Consider the following 21,016-nt stretch of genomic DNA (forward strand, 5'->3'; position numbering starts at 1 on the left):
CGGAAAGAGGAATACAGCAAGGTGATCATCTATCCCCCTATTTGTTTGTTATGTGTGTAAAGGGACTGTCGGCATTAGTGACGAGGGCTGAACTCGATGGAGATTTGCAGGGGATCAAGGCATGCCATACTGCGTCTAGTATTCACCATCTGTTTTTCGCTGATGATAGTTTTCTATTCGCCCGAGGCACAATTAGTGAGCGCCAGAATATCAAGCAAGTGTTAAGTATGTATGAATTGGCATCTGGACAAGTGGTAAATTTTAAGAAGAGTTGTGTCTCTTTCAGTTCCAATCTCACTGATTATGATAAACAGTTATTAGCAGATTGTCTTGGTATGCAGAAAGTGGATTTTCATGATAAATATTTGGGGCTCCCGATGTTAATTCGAAAGTCAAAGAAAGAAACGTTTGCATATGTGAAAGATAGGGTGTGGAAAAAGCTGCAGAGTTGGCGATAGGGGCTTTTGAGTAGTGCAAGTCGTGAGCTACTAGTGAAGACTGTAGCTCAGGCGCTACTGATGTGGGCTTTTGAGTAATGTTTTCTGGTTCCTAAAACGTTTTGTGAGGAATTGAATATGATGATAGCTAAGTTTTGGTGGAGTGGAGATCTGGGCAAGAAGAAAATACACTGGCTCAACTAGAGGACTTTGTGTAAACCTAAACATAAGGGAGGTCTTGGTTTTCGATATCTTTATGCGTTTAACCAGGCTCTGCTGGCTAAACAAGCTTGGCGTTTTCTTCAAGATCCTGAAACTCTTGTGTATCGGGTTTTCAAGGCCCGTTATTTCCTTACGTTAGATTTTCTGGATGCTTAGGTGACTTCTAATAGTTCATATGTTTGGAGAAGTATTGCAGCCTTATGCTTGGTACTACAAAAAGGCATTCGTTGGCAGGTGGGTAATGGGAGAAAGGTCAGAATATGGAAAGATAATTGGGTGCCAATGGACTCTTGTCTCCGGATTTTGACTCTGACACCGGTCCATTGGGATGAGGAGGCCATGGTAGAGAACTTATTTTGGCTGGAATCGAAGCAGTGGAACATTCAGTTGATGAATGAGTTATTTTCCCAGGAGGAAGTGGATCTAATTTGTGCATTCCTTTAAGTCTACAGGATAATGAGGACCGTAGAGTTTGGCATTACGAACAGAATGGGAAATTCACCGTCCGAAGTGCATATTATGTTGCACAGGGGATAAATGTAGCAAATGGCCAAGGGGTAACTGGCTCATCATCTTCTTTTAGTATTGTTGGCGAAAAGTTTTGGAAGAAGCTCTGGAGTGCTTGTGTTCCGGGAAAGGTCAAGATTTGTGTGTGGCATGCATGTCTTGACGCTCTGCCCATGAGATTGAATCTTTGTAAATGAAGAATGATGACCGATGAGGTGTGTGTAGTTTACGGAGGTCCAGTGGAATCAATGAAACATGTTTTCAGAGATTGTTATATGGCTAGAGCGGTGTGGTTGAGAGTCCTGGGCGTACGAGTGGATGGTGTGCAAGGCGAGTGTTTCATGAATTGGTTAGCTAATTTATAGATTAATGGGCTTGCTTCAGGGTTTCATTTAGGCTTAATGTTGAGTTGGGCTTTGTGGAAGCATAGAAATGAGATTCTTTGGACTGGTAAGGCACTACAGCCGCTTGAAATTGTGCTTCGGAGGGAGGGCTAGATGTAGGAATTCCATAAGTGGTATAAGCCAGCGACAAAGAAGAAAAACCGAAAGATTCAGATATGAGGAAGACCTGCGGAGGGGTGGATTAAGTGTAACTTTGATGGAGCTTGGCATAAGAGAAATAACTGGGGAGGCTTTGGGGTGGTAATTCGAAATCATTTGGGGGAGTGTCTTGCTACTGCTGGCCCCGTTAAGAGGGTTTCTTCTGCGATGTATGCTGAGTTCTTTACAGCTCGGAGAGCTGCAATATTGGTTGGCTCTATTGGTACGGTAGAGATGAAGGTTCAGTTTGAAGGTGACACGAAGGTAATGTTGGCTGCTATGCGGGGGAGTATGGACGACCACTCTACCCTTCGTCCCTATAATTAATGATCTCTGGAGTCGTCGCATGGAGTGGGTAGAGTCAGTGGTTAGTCATATTCAGAGGGAAGGGAACTCGACAACCCATCTGTTGAAAAAAACCCGCACACTAGACCTTGTTCTTTGATGTAACCAATGGCAATAGACTAAACTAGCAAATTTTAGAAAACTTAGAGACACACAAGAATTATACTGGTTCGGCAAAACTTTTGCCTACATCTAATTGTGATTTCTCTAGGTAAAGAAATCACCGTTCCTTTGATTAATAATAGAGATTACAAAAACTTTTGCAAAACCCTAGAACTAATCTCTCTCTCTTGTCTTGGCTGCCACAATTTTTCTCCCTTTTAAAAATAAGCCTTGCCGCACCCTATTTATAGGCATAGGGTAGGCTTACATGTCCTTAGGCTGATTGAATTCTTATTTCTAAGTGGACTAGGAAATTACACTTATCCAAATCCAAACAGACTTCTAGAAATCCAAACCTAAATTGAATAAGGAAAACTGAAAGTTTTTCCTAATCCCTCTAGGACAAGAATCAATATACCTCTAATTTTCCTAAAACAATATCCTAAACCAACTAGGACATATTTGACGAGCCAAAATCCTAACACCATCGACTTATTCGGATGGGACTTAATAGTGCTCATAAGGTAATGTGGTATGAGGAAACCCCAAATTTGATCCAACATATAATTCTACGAGTGTGTACTTCTTTTCAATTGTTCATTTAAGGATCGTTCTCTTTTGTACGAGACGCTTTTTTCCTTCGACCGGGTTGAAATCCCCGGCAAGGTTTTTATCGAAGCCTATTATGCATACTATCCTCAGTTTATACGATTTCAGTCTTATTTAATGAATATCGTACTTTTGATAATAAAAAAAAAAAAAAAAAGGCCATGCACTAATTAAAGAAGGAAATAGATCAAATATAACTGAATTATAGTGCTCCTCAATAACGCAGAGATTTATTTGGTCATGTTAATACCTTGCAGTTTAATCTATATAGATCATTCTCAATGACTTGAAACAAATTAGATAATTTAACAACTATTAACAATATGAATTCCACATCGAAGAAATAAGAGATATTGTATATGCTTGTAAATAGTTTAACTACTTACTATATTGTCACTTGGTTTTATGGTGACTTCAATTTCTTTATGATATCTGATCGGGCATGTTATTCCATGTGAGGAGATATGTTGAGAGTATGAACCCTTCGTAAAATTTGCCAATTAATTTTATAAGATACCTCAAATTCTTCAAAATATATTAATTTTATGGGATACTTCAACAGTATTAAACCATATGATGCATTGTAAAACAATTACTAAAAGAAAGTTCAAAGTACAAGCCTAACATACAGTGGCAGAGCTACTAATTAAGGGATTAGTATGAACCCTGGCCCATACTGCCTTTTTTTCTTCTTGCCACTATAACATATTATGTTGCTGCATATCAGTTTAATACCTTTGAAATTCAAGTATATTCTTAATCCGAACTCTTTTATGTTCCAGACAAGACCTCATTTTTATCTCCATCCCTCTTATTGTGGCGTAGTCTTTATTTCCCCTCCCTATTCTATCTTTTTTTTTTTTCTTTTTTTTTTCTTTTTTTTTTAATTCTTGCTTACTTTTTACCTCATATATGGTTTTGGATTTGTGCAATGTTTTTAGTTCTCAATATTGCATTAAGGGTCTTTCAATTTTTATGCAAATTACTTCAATATGTACTGAGTTGAAATTACCTACGTATGTGAGAAGTCCTCCCATGTAAGAAATCCTGGCTCCATCACTGCTAACATATCCTTGTACCATGTTAATATGAAAGAAGATGAACAAAGAAGGTGAAGATACAAAGAGAGTAGAAAGAAGTTAAAGAGAAGAAGGGTATTGTATTACAGTAGGAAATCTTAATACATACATACAAGCCTATATAGTTCTACTAACAAATCTAACATATCATCAAATGACAAGTGTCATAATCTTGACCTTCCATACTCTAGCGCCTAGCTACCAGGAACTTTCCACAACTTTGATATCAGGCTCCAATTTATATCCAATTTAATTCATTTTCTTTCAGTCTAGTTTAAAAAAAAAAAAAACTAGAAAAACCTACACCTTTATCCAACAAAAAGCAATTTAACTTTGTAAGAAAAATTTCCATGGCGAGGACTGGATTGTTTGATCTTGAAAGGTACTTCGCCATCTATGGAGCATATCACAGCAACCCAGTTAACGTTTTGCTACATACTTTCTTGGTGTGGCCCTTAGTCTTCGCTGTCGCTGTTCTTCTCCACTTCACACCTTCTCTCTATAATTTCCCATCTGGGTTAAACGATCACGGTTTCGAATTGAATGTGGGGTTGGTTTTGACTTTGATGTATGCTATCTTTTATGTCAAACTGGACAAGAAAGCTGGGTCCTTAGCAGCTTTCCTATTGTTTCTCACCTGGGTTGGAGCCGGTGTTCTTGCTAGTGGGCTAGGGTTTGGTAAGTCATGGAAGCTTGTTCTCGCTGTTCAGGTTTTCTGCTGGCCTGCACTGCTCATAGGCCAAGGCGTTTTTGAGAAAAGATTACCAGGTGTTGCAGACAGCTTTGTTGAAGGACTTCTGATGGGGCCATACTTTGTGTTGCTTGAGTTTCTTCAATCGGCCTTTAGCTATGAACCGTATCCAGGGTTTAATAAAAGCGTGAAAGAAAAGATTGAAGCTGATATCAAAGCGTGGAAGGCGATCAAGAATCAAAGGAAACTCTCCTGATTAGCCTAATTAAATGTAGTGAGATGTTTTACCAAAAAAAAAAATGCAGTGAGATGAATTAATTTTTGTGTCAAGTATATCGAATTTGCACCAATTGTGCTTTATGAACTTTATGAATGTACTCTTTTCTTGCTTATAATTTTTTTTTTAAGAAAACCTCGGAAAATTTTATTGATAATGAAAAAAGAAGTTACACTTAGTCATGGGGACATAAGCTTAACTCCTCGTAGTATAAGAAAAAAAAAAAAAAAAAAAAAACATAAAAAAGAAGGGAGACATACACCGTACTCCTCTAGAAACGAAAACAAAAAGAGATGCAAGGAAAAGAGGGGGGACATGAGACCTAACCGCTCTAAAGCCAAATCTAAAAGGTTTAAACCTGCAAAACAAGCTGAACAACACCACAAGGTTAGGAAAAAAAACTAAAAAGTGAGACAAACCTGTATACCATGATACATATTAATTTGAGAAGTGTAGAAAGTCATCTTCCGAATGTTGTCCAAATAAATAGACCATTGCGTACACATAGAATTATCAGAGATACGGGTCATACATCCACTTCCAACAACTCCGATATTATCCCCAACTTGTTAGTTACCACATGTAAAGTGCAACAGGTGTGGTGTTTTATTACAAAAAACATTGGTATTAGTTGAAATGTGGTTATGATATTTAAACTCTTCTTTTGTCAGAGATACGATCGATGTTTGAATATTTCGACACGTCCCCTCGCGTGTGATCCACGCATCGACTCGGTATAAGTTGGAATGAGATTGGCATATTTAAACCTTTAGGCATCAGAGATATATATATATATATATATATATATATATATATTATATGTTCTAAATTACTTAATTTCCGGAGACGTTTGCACGATAATTATAAGGTTTTGTCAAACCAAACAAAAGCCTCCTTATCCACCACGCATCAGAAGCACTTCTCCACACTGCATATGCAGGTTGTCCAATTCACAAGTTTATTCATCAAAAAGCACGCTGCTGAAGATGAATTGCATATTTGAATCTACCTTCCTATTTTGTTTTCGTCCAAACGTCTGCATAATTGCCATTGTGGGTCCATGTTTGATTGCTGTTGACATGCAAGTCAATCATTTGTCCTACGTGTTTCAACGAGCGTAGTTGTTGGCAAAGCAAATCAAATAACGTAGCGGGCCATCCATCTTATTACTATTAAACTGTAAAATGATAAAGAAAATGTTGGCCCAACTGTCTCCTCCGTGAGAGCATTTCTCTCCTCCGTGAGAGTCCCTCCTCAGTGTGGGTACTGAAGCTGTTTCAAGGTAATCTTCGATACTTTTTAATAGGTCTCAACCACATATCCCAACCACAAAATCTTCACATTCACTTCTCTGTGGATCCCATTTGTAGACTTTAAGAGCAAGTCCAGCCCGGCTTCTATTGACTGGCACCAAGTGAAGAAAATGGCCCGGCATGCATGGAATGAGCTCCAGCCCGCAAAAATGACTGGCACCCAGCCCGTGCCAGTCAAGAGCCCAACAAAATCCAACCCAATCTTATTCACTGTTTCTTCCTCCATTCCCAACCCAGCTTATACCCACTACGAAATCGGTACAATATCCCCTTTCCCTGTCAGATGATTCCCATTTGGGTCAGATCTGGTTCGGCAGTCCGGGTGATATGATGGCAGGATGGAGAGAAAGTGGGTCTCCACCTAGCAGAAACAAATGCTCCAAGCAACCTAAGGAAAGATCTTTTAATGTGAGTAGTATATTATGTGTTATTATACAAATGATGGGATATGTGTGCTAAAAAGTTAATAACTTAAAAAATAAAATTTCTCACCACTCCTAATAAAACACGTGGTGTACCACTTGTATTCCCGTCATAACTAAAAATTTCTCCAACCTAAGGAGCAGTGGGGAGGGAAGTGGTTTCGGGTGATGGGGGTGGAAGGGTGGGCACGGGTGGGGATTCTGATGAAAACAAAGGGAATTTGGGTCTTTTTTTATCAACACAAATGTAGTAGCCATGTCAACTCTTAACGGACTAATAGATATAAAATGTAACAGATGTATTATATTGAAATAAAAAAGTATTTAAGATATGAAAATAAAATGTTTTGAAAATATTGTAATGAATTAAAATCAGTCCTAAATCTGATGTTGTAAAATGTAATTTACCTAGATATAAATATTGACTATTTGTATGATGTTGTGCTTGCCAACGAAGATAATATGGTGTCAGTCATTCGGTGGATTGGAGAAATGTGTAGGAAATATATCATCTGATTTTGCACGTTCATTAGGGGAGTGTAATCAACCTTCTCGTTTTAACATTTTTATTTGTACTCACGTCACGTTTGTTTAGCTAGCACGCAGAATCGAAATTTTAATTACTTTTTGGTTGACAAACTAAAATTTTAATTATATTAATAAAGGAATAAAAATAGGAATTGATTACAATATTACGTGTATTTAGTATCATCGCCTGACGGTTATAATATTCATGTGAATACATTATACATGTATTTAATACAATTTTATCTTATCATTGAGATTGTGATTGTATTAACTACATGTAAGTATTAGAGCCAATTTCATAATGCTAATCATATCCAACATTTCCAATATATTAGTATAGTCCTCCTCAATAACGTGCAGATTTTATTTGGTCAGATCAACTCAATACCTTGCAGTTTAATCTATACGGATCATTCTCAATGACTTGATACAGTTAGATGACTTAACAATTAATGACAACATTTCCAATATAGTAGTATAAACTTGCCATGGTAGCAGCTTGGAGCCATGACGTTTCCAACAGTTGTTATATGCTTATCGTATAATTTTCTCTAGGGCTAATACTAATTGTCTAACCTCCACCATTCTCTTTAGTTTGCAATTATTCGTGTCGATGCTACTATACTTGTATTACATGTAATTTTTTTGTTTTTAGTAAATGATATTTATCTACACTAACGAGGAGGGAGTGGACTTAGCCTCAAAATGCACTACTAATAATATGGTTCAAATTTACCTTTGAACTACATATTACAAGTCCATTATAAGGCTTAGCCACTCTCCCATTCTCCTAATATTGATAATATTATTTGTTAAAAAAAAAAAAAGGGTAAGAAATTTCAAATCTCGACGAGTTAGTATAAAATTATTATGATTGCCTAATTTAAGATGACTGACACGCAGACCACGTGTCCTTACAGACCCATACGAAAAAAACATCAAACATACGCCCACCTCGGCTGATTTTGAGTCCTAGCACTTCTACTACATGACCCCACCATCTCTCTTACACTACCCCGAATTCGAATCCCCTACATAAGCCAACAGCATCCTCTCCGGATGTTTTGGTGAGGATTCTCAAAATTCATGAATTGTATTCGCTCATTTTACATTATGTAGTCATTTTTTATCAGGTGCTGTATGTGTTTAATTTTAAATAAAAATATTTAAAATAATTTCTGACTGCGCAATGTACGATAAACAGACATAATTCATAAATTTTCCGAATCCTCATAAAGATAATCCGGCGAGGATTCGGTTTCCTAAGCCGTATTGATTCAATATACGAAGTACATTATCATATTGCAGCATGTGACAGTTGTAGTGTTGCAGAGAAAGATCCGCGATCCAATTATTAGTATGGAAAATATTAAGAGATCATATACACACACACACACTAAGGCCACGCACTAACTAAAGACGGAAACAGATCAAATATAACTGAATTATATTGCTCCTCAATAATGCCGAGATTTTATTTGGTCAGGTCGATACCTTGCAGTTTAATCTATATAGATCATTCTCAATGACTTGAAACAAGTTAGATAATTTAACAACTATTAATAGTAGAATTTCACATCGAAGAAATAAGAGATATTGTGTATGCTTGTGAATAGTTTAACTATTTACTATATTGTCACTTGGTTTTATGGTGACTTCAATTTCTTTATAGTATCTGATTGAGTAGGTTATTCCATGTGTGAATCTCAACGAGCTCTACGTCACCTATTATCTAATTTCCATGTGTTAGGCTTAAAAATTCATCCATGTAAGGAGATGTGTTGAGAGTATAAACCCTTGATAAAATTTGCCAATTAATTTTATAAGAGACCTCAAATTCTTCAAAATATATTAATTTTATGGGATACTTCAGATTTTTCAACAATATTAAACCATATGAAGCATTGTAAAACAATTACTAAAAGAAAGTTCAAAGTACAAGCCTAACATACAGTGGCGGAGTTACTAAGGGATCAATATGATCCCTAGCCCATACTGCCTTTTTTTCTTCTTGCTGCTATAACAGATTATGGTGCTGCATATCAGTCTAATACCATCGAAATTTAAGTGTGTTCTTAATTCGAACTCTTTTCTATTCCAGGTCAGACCTCATTTTTCTCCTCATCCCTCTTATTGCGGCGTCGTCTTTATTTCCCCTCCCTATTCTATCTTTTCTTTGGTTTTAACTGTTTAAAAAAAAAAAAAATTCTTGCTTACTTTTTACCTCATATTCTAGTTTTTGGATTTGTGCAATATTTTTAGTTCTCTCTATTGCATTAAGGCCCTTTCAATTTTTATGCAAATTACTTCAATCTCACATTGACTAATTGAGATTACCTATGCATGTGAGAGGTCCTCCCACGCAAGAAATCATGGCTCCACCACTGCTAACATATCCTTGTACCGTGTTAATATGAAAGAAGATGAACGAAGAAGGTGAAGATACAAAGAGAGTAGAAAGAAGTTAGAGAGAAGAAGATGGGAAATCTTAAATGCATACGTACAAGCCTATATTTGTTCTACTAACAAATCTAACATATCATCAAATGACAAGTGTCATAATCTTGACCTTCGATCCTCTAGCGCCTGCCGGGAACTTTCCACAACTTTGATTTCAGGCTCCAATTTATATCCAATTTAATTCATTTTCTTTCAGTCTAGTTTTCCTACATTAGATGGAAAAACCTACTTTGTCCACACACAAAAGAAAAAAAAACCTAGAAAAACCTACACCTTTATCCAACAAAAAGCAATTTAACTTTGTAAGAAAAATTTCCATGGGGAGGACTGGATTGTTTGATCTTGAAAGGTACTTCGCCATCTATGGAGCATATCACAGCAACCCAGTTAACGTTTTGCTACATATTTTCTTAGTGTGGCCGTTAGTCTTCGCTGTTGCTGTTCTTCTCCACTTCACACCTTCCCTCTATAATTTCCCATCTGGGGTTAAACGATCACGGTTTCGAATTGAATGTGGGGTTGGTTTTGACTTTGATGTATGCTATCTTTTATGTCAAACTGGACAAGAAAGCTGGGTCCTTGGCAGCTTTGCTATTGTTTCTCACCTGGGTTGGAGCCAGTGTTCTTGCTAGTGGGCTAGGGTTTGGTAAGTCATGGAAGCTTGTTCTCGCTGTTCAGGTTTTCTGCTGGCCTGCACTGCTCATAGGCCATGGCGTTTTTGAGAAAAGATTACCAGGTGTTGCAGACAGCTTTGTTGAAGGACTTCTGATGGGGCCATACTTTGTGTTGCTTGAGTTTCTCCAATCGGCCTTTAGCTATGAACCGTATCCAGGGTTTAATAAAAGTGTGAAAGAAAAGATTGAAGCTGATATCAAAGCGTGGAAGGCGATCAAGAATAAAAAAAAACTCTCCTGATTAGCCTAATTAAATGTAGTGAGATGTTTTACCAAAAAAACAAAATGCAGTGAGATGAATTATTTTTGTGTCAAGTACATCGAATTTGCACCAATTATGCTTTATGAACTTTATGAATGTACTCTTTTCGTGTTTATAATTTTTTTTAAAGAAAACCTGGGGAAATTTTATTGATAATGAAAAAAGAAGTTACACTTAGTCATGGAAACATAAACCTAACTCTTCATGGTATAAGAAAAAAAGGAGAAAAAAGAACATGAAAAAGAAGGGAGACATAAATCTTACTCCTCTAGAAACGAAACAAAAAGAGATGCAAGGAAAGGAGGGGGAGGGGGGGGGGGGTGGGGGACACATAAGACCTAACCACTCTAAAGTCAAACCTAAAAGGTCTAAACCTACAAAACAAGCCGAACAACACCACAAGGTTAGGAAAAAAACTAGAAAGTGAGACAAACCTATATACTGAGATACACATTAATTTGAGAAGCGCAGAAAGTCATCTTTTGAATGCGGTCCAAATAAATAGACCGTTGTGTACATGTAGAATTATCAGAGAGACATGTCATACACCCACTTCCAACAACTTCGATATTGTACCCAATTTGTTAATTACCACATGTAGAGTGCAACAGGTGAGGGGTTTTATCACAAAAGGCCTTGGTATTAGTTGGAATGTGGTTAGGATATTTAAACTCTTCTTTTGTCAGAGATATGATCGTTATTTCACTACTACCAAAAACATTTTGCACAATGAAATAAGTTTGTTGCGCAAAGTACAATTTTGTTGCGCATGGTTCGTCTCGCAAAGCTCGTGACGATAGGGTTTGCGCGATGAAAATTAATCTTCATAGCTTTGCGCGACAAAAATTAACGTCATAGAAAGCTTTGCGCAACGAAGTATTTTAAATTTTTAAATTTTGTTTTTAATTAAAATAAATTAATTTAATATTTTGCACGACAAAATATTTTGTCGCGCAAGGTTTTTGACTTTTTGTTTTATTATTTCTCTTATATTAATTTAATTATATTAATTTTTTATGCAATGAAATATTTGGTAGCACAGGATTTTTCGAATTTTTACCTTTTTTATTTAATTTAATTGTATGATTTTATTTTTTTTAATTACTTTAATTTAAATTGACATATTCAAAATAAAATTACATATGAAAAATAGTGATCAAATTATCCAATATATATAATATATTCAAAATGTGCACATAAATTAACAAAGTACAATAATAAAATCCTAATACAAGTTTATTATGGTGATAGTGGCGGGGGATATGTTTAGATAGCATCATAATCCTCAACTTTAGCCGTCGAAGTCTTGACAATTCCCTACCCAAAAAAAAAAAAAAGTCAAATAACAAAAAATTGGCATGATCTCCCCTAAAAAATGGTCAAACTCCACTCCTCATCCTATACTCGACCCCAAACCCTGCACCAAACTCAAAACTAACTCCAAAAACACATATTAATGAAAAAAAATTAAAATTTGGGGAGAATATACCTTTTGGCAAGATTGAGAGTGAGTGTGAGAGAATTAGAGGAGATAGTGAGAGAGAGATGAGAGAGTGAGTGAGAGTGAAAGATAGTGAAGAGACAGAAGAGAGATTAAGTGAGAGGAGTGAGTGTGAGAGAGAGGGTTAGATTTGGGAAGAAGGAAAGAGAGAGGAGATGTAAGAGTAAAGAAAGACTTTGAGAAAATGGTGGAGGAGTTATTTTGGTTTTAAAAGCCGTATCACTTTGCGAGACGAAGGGTATGAGTTTGCGTGACGAAATATTGGTCGCGTAAAGTCTCAAAAAAAATTTAAAATATATATATATATTTCCCGCATCCCTTTTTTGGTGTCCGCCCAATTTTTTGCAATTGGTTGCTTAAAGTCTTAAAAAAAATTTCTCGCATCCTATTTTTGGCTCCCGTCCAAATTTAAGGATTATGCGCGGCGAATGAAAGTATAAATAAACTCTAAGTGTTAGTGAATCTATTGTTTTGATGGGGGAAACACATTCTACGAAACTAGTTTCAACAATCCAACCGTCAAACTTGTTTGTATATACTTCAAGATCGCATATGCCAAAAATCGTAAAAAAAAAAAAAAAAAAACATTCAGAGATCAAGTAACAAGAAAATACTTTTCGACGGTTATAAACGAAAAAAAAAATCACGATTTAACTGTTATTTCAACTCCAATTTTGATGATTTTTTACAACTACACTCCTTGACCCTATATGAATATAATGACTAAATTCAATCTTCAATTTAAAATATTTACATTAGTGAATGCCACAAAATCTTGTGTTATACTTAATGAAAGTATAAATAAATTCGTAAGTGTTAGTGAATCTATTGTTTTGATGGGATACGCATTCTATGAAACTAGTTTCAACGATCCAACCGTCAAACTTGTTTGTATATACTTCAAGATCGCATACGCCAAAAATCGTAAAAAACAAACATTCAAAGATCAAGTAACAGGACAAAACTTTTGACAGTTATAGACAAAAATTCACAATTTAATGGTTATTTCAACTCCGATTTTGATGATTTTTTACAGCTACACTCCTTGACCCTATATGAATATAATGACTAAATTCAATCTTCAATTTAAAATATTAACGTTAGTGGATACCACAAAATCTTATGTTATGCTTAATGAAAGTATAAATAAACTCTTAATTGTTAGTGAATCTATTATTTTGATGGGATATGCATTCTACGAAACTAGTTTCAACGATCCAACCGTCAAACTTGTTTGTATATGCTTCAAGATCGCATACGCCAAAAATTGTAAAAAAAAAAAATATTCATAGATCAAGTAACAGGACAAAACTTTTTGACGAATATTTATTTTTTTGTGTGTCTACTTCTCCTCTTTTATCTTGCATTTTGATTTTGAAACAAATACGAACATATTGCAGGGAGCAGATGGAAATGTTGATGAAGAGGAGCACAACCCTTCTTGCAAAAAGTGGAGGAAGAGATAGGCGCAGCGGTATATTGTTGCTTGATTACCAGATTCAACTAGGTAGCTTTTTCTCTGTCATACTTTGTTTATAGAAGTTTTGTTTCCATTTGGATTCCCTTCAGTTCTTAAACTCCCACAACTTTTTATCATAAATTATCGGCTGCATTTAGTCTAATACAATATTCTGATCTTTGTCCATCAAAAAAAGGTTTTGGTCAGTGATTCTAGTTCCTAAAGCTCAAAGATGAGAAGGTTGATGAAGGTACGTTAATGTCGTGTTCCTTTTGAATATGTGATTGCCCTTTTTTCTTTCTTCCATTCAGTCACCTGTTTTCCTATAAATTTTTACGGAAAAAAATTACACTGCCAAATTTTTCAGGGCACAAATTCATATATAATCCCTCCCACATGTAATGGAAGTCTGTAGGGTTTATGCTTTGATTTATAGTGACAGCAATAAAATTATTGCGATGAAGACCTCCCTCACTCTCTGAAACCCTAAACGGATCAACGAAACGATAATTCTCAGTGACTTCTTCTTTCTCTTTCTTCACTCCACCAGTTTGGAAAATCCAAGGTTTTTTCTGCAATTTAAATTTCCATTGAAGAATTTCATACTTACTTTTCCTACGTTTTTCTCATTGAATTTTGTTTCAATTGTAAACGTAGGGGTAACCAAAGTATACAAACCAACCACATGTAACGGAACAAAACCCCATCGAGCAACGACCAGAACAGAAAAGTTCATAAAAGCAGGTTTTAAACATAAACATGTCAATTACTTAATTTCTTAATTACACAGTACAATAGTCTCAACTTCACATAAGACATTATGATTCAGTACTATCACCAGCTCAAGCAACTATAGCAATCGCAACCATGAACATTAACACTTGCCACCCATTTGCTTGCACTTGATGCTTTAGATTTTCATGGTTGATAAAATAAGAAGTCTAACTATAATGCACAATCCCAAATATAAAGGTTGTAAGCAATTTAACCTAAATACCTTTAACTTTGACAATTTTCTCATGACAATACTTTTATTCCAATTACTTTTAGATTAATGAAAGATAAATAATTTGTCAAGTTTGAGGTAACAAATTGTAATCATGTTTACAAAATTAAATAGTAATAAATGTTACCTTAATCTTGTACTTCAACCTTTGAATTTATAGTATACTTCCGTATGAAAATAAGAGAACACTTACCATATTTAGAAAAGTTGTTTGATCACTATTAATCTTTTTCCTGCACCCATAAATTGATTTTTTTATAATTCAAGATAATTAATTTGTAGATTTTTTTTTAATTTTATAATTTGAGATAATTAATTTGCAGAATGATATAGAGAATGCCATTAAAAATAAATAGGTAAGAAATGGTTTGTACCTAATTTGTTGGACTTTATTCCAAATACGTATGACGTGGGAGTTGTTGAAGGTTTTAATTTTTCTACAGCCTTTTTCATGCGCCACCTAAAGGTATATATAATGTTAGAATTTCTTGTAACAAATTTAATAAAGAATTTAGCATATATATTGCTCATGCTTCTTTTTTTCCACTCTTTGAGAATCAGTTGGCTTAGATCAATAGTTTTTACACTGATGTCTCCCAACCAAGTGTAAAAATAGAGACACGTCTGTTTGGGATCTTATCAATAGGTAGTTCCTTCTTCATTTTTTGTGGGTATTCTTGCAAATATCCTAAGAATGAAAACAAATAATTTTTTTAATTACCATAACACACGTATAGCACATTAAAATAATCAAAATTGAAACTCATAATCTGACCAAATTCAAAATATTAAAAAATTACTTCAATTTCCTCTAAATTTCCTCTTGTTTTACTTCCAAGTTACCCAGAAAACTTCACAGTAAAAAACGGAAAATCAAAGACCCAAATTTTAAGTCCGCAAACTGATAAAATCTTACTTATACAACAAAACCCACCCCAAATGCTAGAAAACGAAGACTTGGGTCACCATCTCGAGTACAAAGTCGGGAATTTTTGAGACTCCTAAGGGTGAAATCGGCATTTTATTGCCATGAAAAAAGAAACCCAAAAAATTATGGCGGCAGATGATGGTGGAGTAACTATGAAGAAAAATTTCAGAGAGAGAAAAGGACCAAAATTTAAAAAACGCACAATGAAGATTTCAAAGGAAGAAGTTAAAAAAAAACTAAAATTGACTTAGAAATACTAAATACAAAATCGTATATACATCCTCAAATCTGTAGCAGAGTGCATCAAATTCATCACCTAAAAGATAAACCGTAAAAAAAACATAAAAACTGAAAAGGCAAATTTAGATTGAGATTTACCCAAAGTTACTCAAACCCTTGAGCTTTGGAGCCTAATAGAATCGTCTTGACCGTATAACAAAAAGGAGAGAGAAGGAATAAGAAAATTGAAATAAAAAGCACCAAGATTTCATAGAAGATAGATATGAATGGTTGGCAAAAGCCTTTTGAGTCAAGAATCTCACCAAATTAATTCAAATAGCATCACATGTGAAGAAGGCAGAGCAAAAAAATGGGGAGTATAAGATTCGGCCACATAATTGGAGGAGATGGGGAGTACATATAATAATAATGTAGCAGAAACGGAAAAAATGGGAATGTACTTGGGAACTAGGAAGTTACTACTGGGTAGTGGGAGAACTTCACCGTTTTTTTTAAATTGATAACAATCTCTTCCCTTTTTCTGCCATGTTGTTTCTTATTATTTTTTTTAATATAATTTTGTTAGATATTAATATCTCCTCTTAAAATGGAGGAGATACGTTCATGTTTTAACAAATTTTAATATATCCTCTTTTTTTTCTTTTTTTTTTCAATAACACAAATTTTAAGTTTTTGTTTTTTTTTTAACAATATTTCTATGAGATATTAATCCTTCTCTCTCTTCGAAAATGGAGGAGTGGAGTTTGTCACGTCTTTTCTTTTTTTTCATTTTTCAATAAAACAAATTTTAAGTTTCTGTTTTTGTTAGATATTAATATCTCCTCCTAAAATGGAGGAGATAATGATAAATACAGACAGTTAATAAAATCAATAAAAAAACATTAATAATAATAATAATTAAAAGCAAGACGTTCAAAAAAAGAAGAATTGAAAAGAAACTATAACGAGATTGTGCTTCACTATGGTCGTCCTTCTCCTTCATCCACGTTTTGCTTTGGCAGTTTGCAAATCTCACCCCAAAACCATTTATATGAGGAGACAATTGCTTAGTCAGCGCTGCTACCACACCATTCCAGAGAAATCCTTCGCATCTTCTGTCTCTCCTCCAAGCATGCAAATCCTCTGCATCTTCTCTCTCCTCCACCTACGCCGCGGACGCCTCATTGCCATCTTTTTCAAGTACCCAACTTCCCAATTTAAAAAATTAGGGTCTAATTTTTGGTATTTTTGTTGTTAATTTGGGCATCTACAAAGCTATTTCTAATTTAATTTCAATTTGTTGATTCTTTAGTCTATTATGGATGTGCAATGTGGTTTGTTAAATTTTTATATATTTACAAGTGCTTTGTGTTTTCAGAATATTTGTGTTTTATGCATCCCTTCTGATTATTTCTTTCTTTCAAGCGGAGTGGACCGGAGAGGGCAGCCAAAAAAATTGCAACTTGCTCAGGTACTACGTTTTATACCACCAATCCAGTTTTGATTTTTCACTCGTTTCATTTTCTCATTGAATTTTGTTTCAAATGTAAACGTGGGGGTAACCAAAGTATACAAACCAACCACATGTAACGGGAAAAAAACCCCAACGAGCAACGTTCAGAACATAAAAGTTCATAAAAGCAGGTTTTAAACTTAAACCTGTCTGTTACTTAATTTCTTAATTACACAGCTACAATAATCTCAACTTCACATAAGACATTATGATTCAGTACTATCACCAGCTCAAGCAACTATAGCCATCGCAACCATGAACATTAACACTTGCCTATCATCAACCTTTTGCTACTTTGTTTATAAGAGTGTGTGCTTGAACTAATTTTTTATTGTATTATTTGTAGGCTTACTCTATCTTCGACTCCACGGAGCTTTGTCGAAACAGTCATCCTGACAAGTTATACCACTCCACCTAAGAGAATTATCAACAGAAAAGTTCAAGCACACACTTATAAGAGAATTATCGACAAGCCCTGAATTGGCTTCAATCTTCTTATGGCCTTTGATGTCATTTTGTTTTATTTTCAGCAGATTTGAGCTTTCAATTTTGAAGAGAATTATCGACCTTTGCTGTTGTTGGTGCAATGCAACTAATCAGGTATGACTCTTAATTATTTTGGGTTGTCATACTTTGCTTTATCGAGTTTTTCTTTCATTTGGATTAGTCAATTTATTGATATATTTTAGTTCGGTTTGTTCTTCATAGAGTTTGGAAATATATTCATACTATTGGATGGTCTAAGACGTGTGTGCAAATCTGGTGCTCTTGGGAAGCGTCCCGGAACTTTTGAATACATGTTTTACGTTTATATGCCGCAAAGATCTTGATTGTGGATCACTCAATGATTCAACTTCTGGTTGCATAGATTTGAGGTTTCTAATATGAGTTTCTGTCATCCTTCTCCTTATGCTAGAGCTTCTCAACCAACTGGATGGCTTTGAGGCAACAAACACAATAAAGTTACTTTAGAAAATGTGGATTCATTGATATCGAAACACTGACTTCTAAACATTTCGTTTAATTGACAGCCACCCTCTTCAAATGCAACCTTATATAGGTTTTAATGGCCACAAATCGTGTCGATACACCAAGATTAATATTACTGGGATTAGATAATAAAAGCAAACGATGAGAACACACGATAAGGAAGATGTTGTGGGTAAAAGTAAGCAGATTAAAATTCATACGTATATCAGATGATGTTGTGGGTAAAAGGTAAGAATAAAATTCATTGTATTTGAAAATTAGCATTCGTGATTAAAGATACCATGATTGGGTAATGACACCATCACGTTACAAGTAGGCTTTATGTTTTTGTATGTAGATATTGTTAATCTTTTGTTTTAGATAAATGTATCAAAACGTACATATCATCATTATTTGGTCATGACAACTTGAAAAAATGTGATATGTGCCCTATAATTAAAAGTTAACGCAATTTTTGTTCATACATTAGCAAACACATTTAGGAAAACTTTAGAGGCGCGTAGTGCCCGTGATAAATAAAAGGCATTCGCGTGTGCAAACATGCTAGTTACTATTAAACTATAAAATGATAAGAAATCAACACTTGACACGAATGCAGAAAAATGGCAAAAATGCTAGTTACTATTAAACTGTAAAATGATAAGAAATCAACACTTGACACGAATGCAAAAAAATACTAATGTGGTACGCATTTACAAAGACAATGCAGTGTCTTGTGTTAAACATATTATGATAATGTATAAATTTATCTCAAGGATCTTCCGCCGGTGAAGGCATAACGCTTTCTTGCAACCAGGTTTTATGTCCCCTCTTTTGTTGGTTTTTGTGTTCTTGATTTTTAAGAGTAAGTTTAAGGGTTTTTTTTTTTTTTTTTTCAATCAAAGTAAATTTCATTAAAAGAGAGCTCTAATACAAAGTAAAGACAACTCGAAAAGAGAATTAAGAATAGCCAAGCAAAAGCCCACCTCCATAAAGGAAAATTACAATGAAATGGACCCAAAGTAAGTTTAAGGTTATTTATTAATTCATCTTATACCAATGGTCAATTTTAGTTTTGAACATAATCAATGAAATGTTTATAATAACTAGTATTTGCCCACACTCAAAATGTGTGCGGGACTTTTTATTTTTGTTTTTAAAATTGAAGGAGAGAGGAAGAGAGGAAGAGAGTAAGAGAGAACGTGAGAGTAGAGAGATAGGGAGAGAGGTTTATTTTTTTTTTAGATTAGAGATGTTAAAATCACTTGTAGTTGAGGTTTAAACAAAAAAAAAAAAAAAAAAGCAAAATTTTGTTTTGTAAAATTACGTTACTGCCCTAATTTTTTTCTAAAAGACTAAATAGTTTTTTCACCATCTTTTGGTTGACAAAGAGAGTTCTACTAATATGTAGTTTAGATTATACATATAATCTAAGCAGGGGTTCGTCACCATCCGTGAATCTGGAGAAATCAATTTGCTGTTGCAAAGGTGGTCGAGGTGGGACTCCTCCACCGTCACCATTTGGTCGACAATGATACTGATTGAGCTCAAAATCGAGAGGATCGTCGGGATGCCGATTCGGAACAGGATCGGGAGGATGAACCACAACAGGATCGAGTCAATTGAGAATATGATCAAGAGGATTGATAACCGATACATTCATTCTCAAAGCTAGTGCTTTTGTACTCATGCTATTCTCTCATCTGAAACTACCTGCCAGCTAGCAGCCAACAAGCATAATTTCTCAATTATAACTAATCCTTATTATTTAACTACTAATACGATACTAACTGTGATTAAGGAAATCACAATCCTACGAGTTGTGGAGGTGATGAAGCAAAGGGGGAGGACCATGTTTACCATTTGTCCGATCCTACCTGTGAGAATGTTGTGGCCATGCAGACAAAGATAGTCTCGTTCTTGAACTAGGGTTTGTGGTTCTTCCATTGTTGTAATCTGTTTTATGACTTGTACTACAAGATACTAATTAAATTCCTATGTTTTATGATCTTTATGTATGTTTACTTCGAACAATGTTTCTTATAATCTGAATCGATAAATTTTTAGGTTGTCATTGAAAGATCATTCATACAAAAATTCATTGAAATCGGAAGCCGTTTAGTTATCTAATTGTGACATGATAAATAGACGAAGACAAAGTTGTCAATAACATATATGTAACTTTGTGTTGTAATGTTAAATTTGGACACTTGTGTGGAAGTGGTTATTTATATAAGTACAAATGCCACAGAGTTTTTTATTTTTTTTATTTATTTCAACAACCGATATTATCTCCACTAAGGGTGAAGGAAGTGGGTTAAGCCTCACTATGAGCTAACAATAATGTGGTTTAAATTCGCCTTTGGCGAGAATCGAACCTAAGATCTCTCACTTACAAATGAAGAGGAATACCATTAAACCGTAGTACTAAGTGGCACGAATTCCACGTAGTTAAACACTACATATTTCAACCACACAATTTGCGACACTCTGTAGTAATTAGGATGGTGCAAATGTCAAATACATGTTTATGAAGTTTGTTGTAAACATTAAAAAAAAAATTAAATTCCACAGCTTTTCCTTATTTGATAGACTGCTTGTAGCAAGAATTCTAATGCGAAGTTGGAGCTATATATTCCCTATTTTCTTCTATTTCTATAGGACCAATAAATTATTGATGGTAAGCATACCAAATGGCTCAGAGGCAAGGAAGACTCTAAGCTGACAGATTTTGTGCCATAAAAAGCATTGCCGGACGTAGCCCAGGACGTGTACGTATCTAAGCCAACTCTATACTCATTACAAACACCACTGCCTTTGCCAATTCATTGGTTGGAGGCTCCAATTGTCGATCTATTCAGAAGTAGTTCTACATTTTCATTCATTGACGTCGACGATTCTGATAGTTGTGACTCTAACTTGGCCCCTGGATACCTTCCTATCACAACTTC

General features: G+C 34.9%; 1 protein-coding gene, 1 long non-coding RNA gene and 1 pseudogene across 4 annotated transcripts; all 3 read left to right on the forward strand.

Annotated features, from left to right (window-relative positions):
* Positions 1-4,125: 4,125 nt before the first annotated feature.
* On the forward strand, positions 4,126-4,995 carry LOC148693731 (2-hydroxy-palmitic acid dioxygenase mpo1-like). The gene has a single exon (XM_088678669.1). It carries the CDS (start codon positions 4,194-4,196, stop codon positions 4,788-4,790), a length of 597 nt encoding a protein of 198 aa, XP_088534795.1. The 5' UTR covers positions 4,126-4,193; the 3' UTR covers positions 4,791-4,995.
* A 4,675-nt stretch (positions 4,996-9,670) lies between these two features.
* On the forward strand, positions 9,671-10,647 carry LOC148693732 (2-hydroxy-palmitic acid dioxygenase MPO1-like; annotated as a pseudogene).
* Positions 10,648-13,294: 2,647 nt separating this feature from the next.
* LOC148693733 (uncharacterized) lies at positions 13,295-20,145 on the forward strand. 3 transcript variants are annotated; one of them, XR_015952661.1, is made up of 5 exons: positions 13,295-13,478; positions 13,627-13,680; positions 16,962-17,054; positions 17,443-17,495; positions 17,627-20,145. It is a non-coding gene; the product is annotated as an uncharacterized LOC148693733 (long non-coding RNA). The 3 variants fall into 3 exon arrangements; XR_015952662.1 differs by having other exon boundaries at positions 17,630-20,145; XR_015952663.1 differs by lacking the exons at positions 16,962-17,054; positions 17,443-17,495; positions 17,627-20,145 and adding an exon at positions 13,798-15,806.
* Positions 20,146-21,016: the final 871 nt, after the last annotated feature.

This window comes from Pyrus communis, chromosome 10, assembly GCF_041283825.1.
Source record: "Pyrus communis isolate YQ-2024b chromosome 10, ASM4128382v1, whole genome shotgun sequence".
NCBI classification, from domain to species: Eukaryota; Viridiplantae; Streptophyta; class Magnoliopsida; order Rosales; family Rosaceae; genus Pyrus; species Pyrus communis.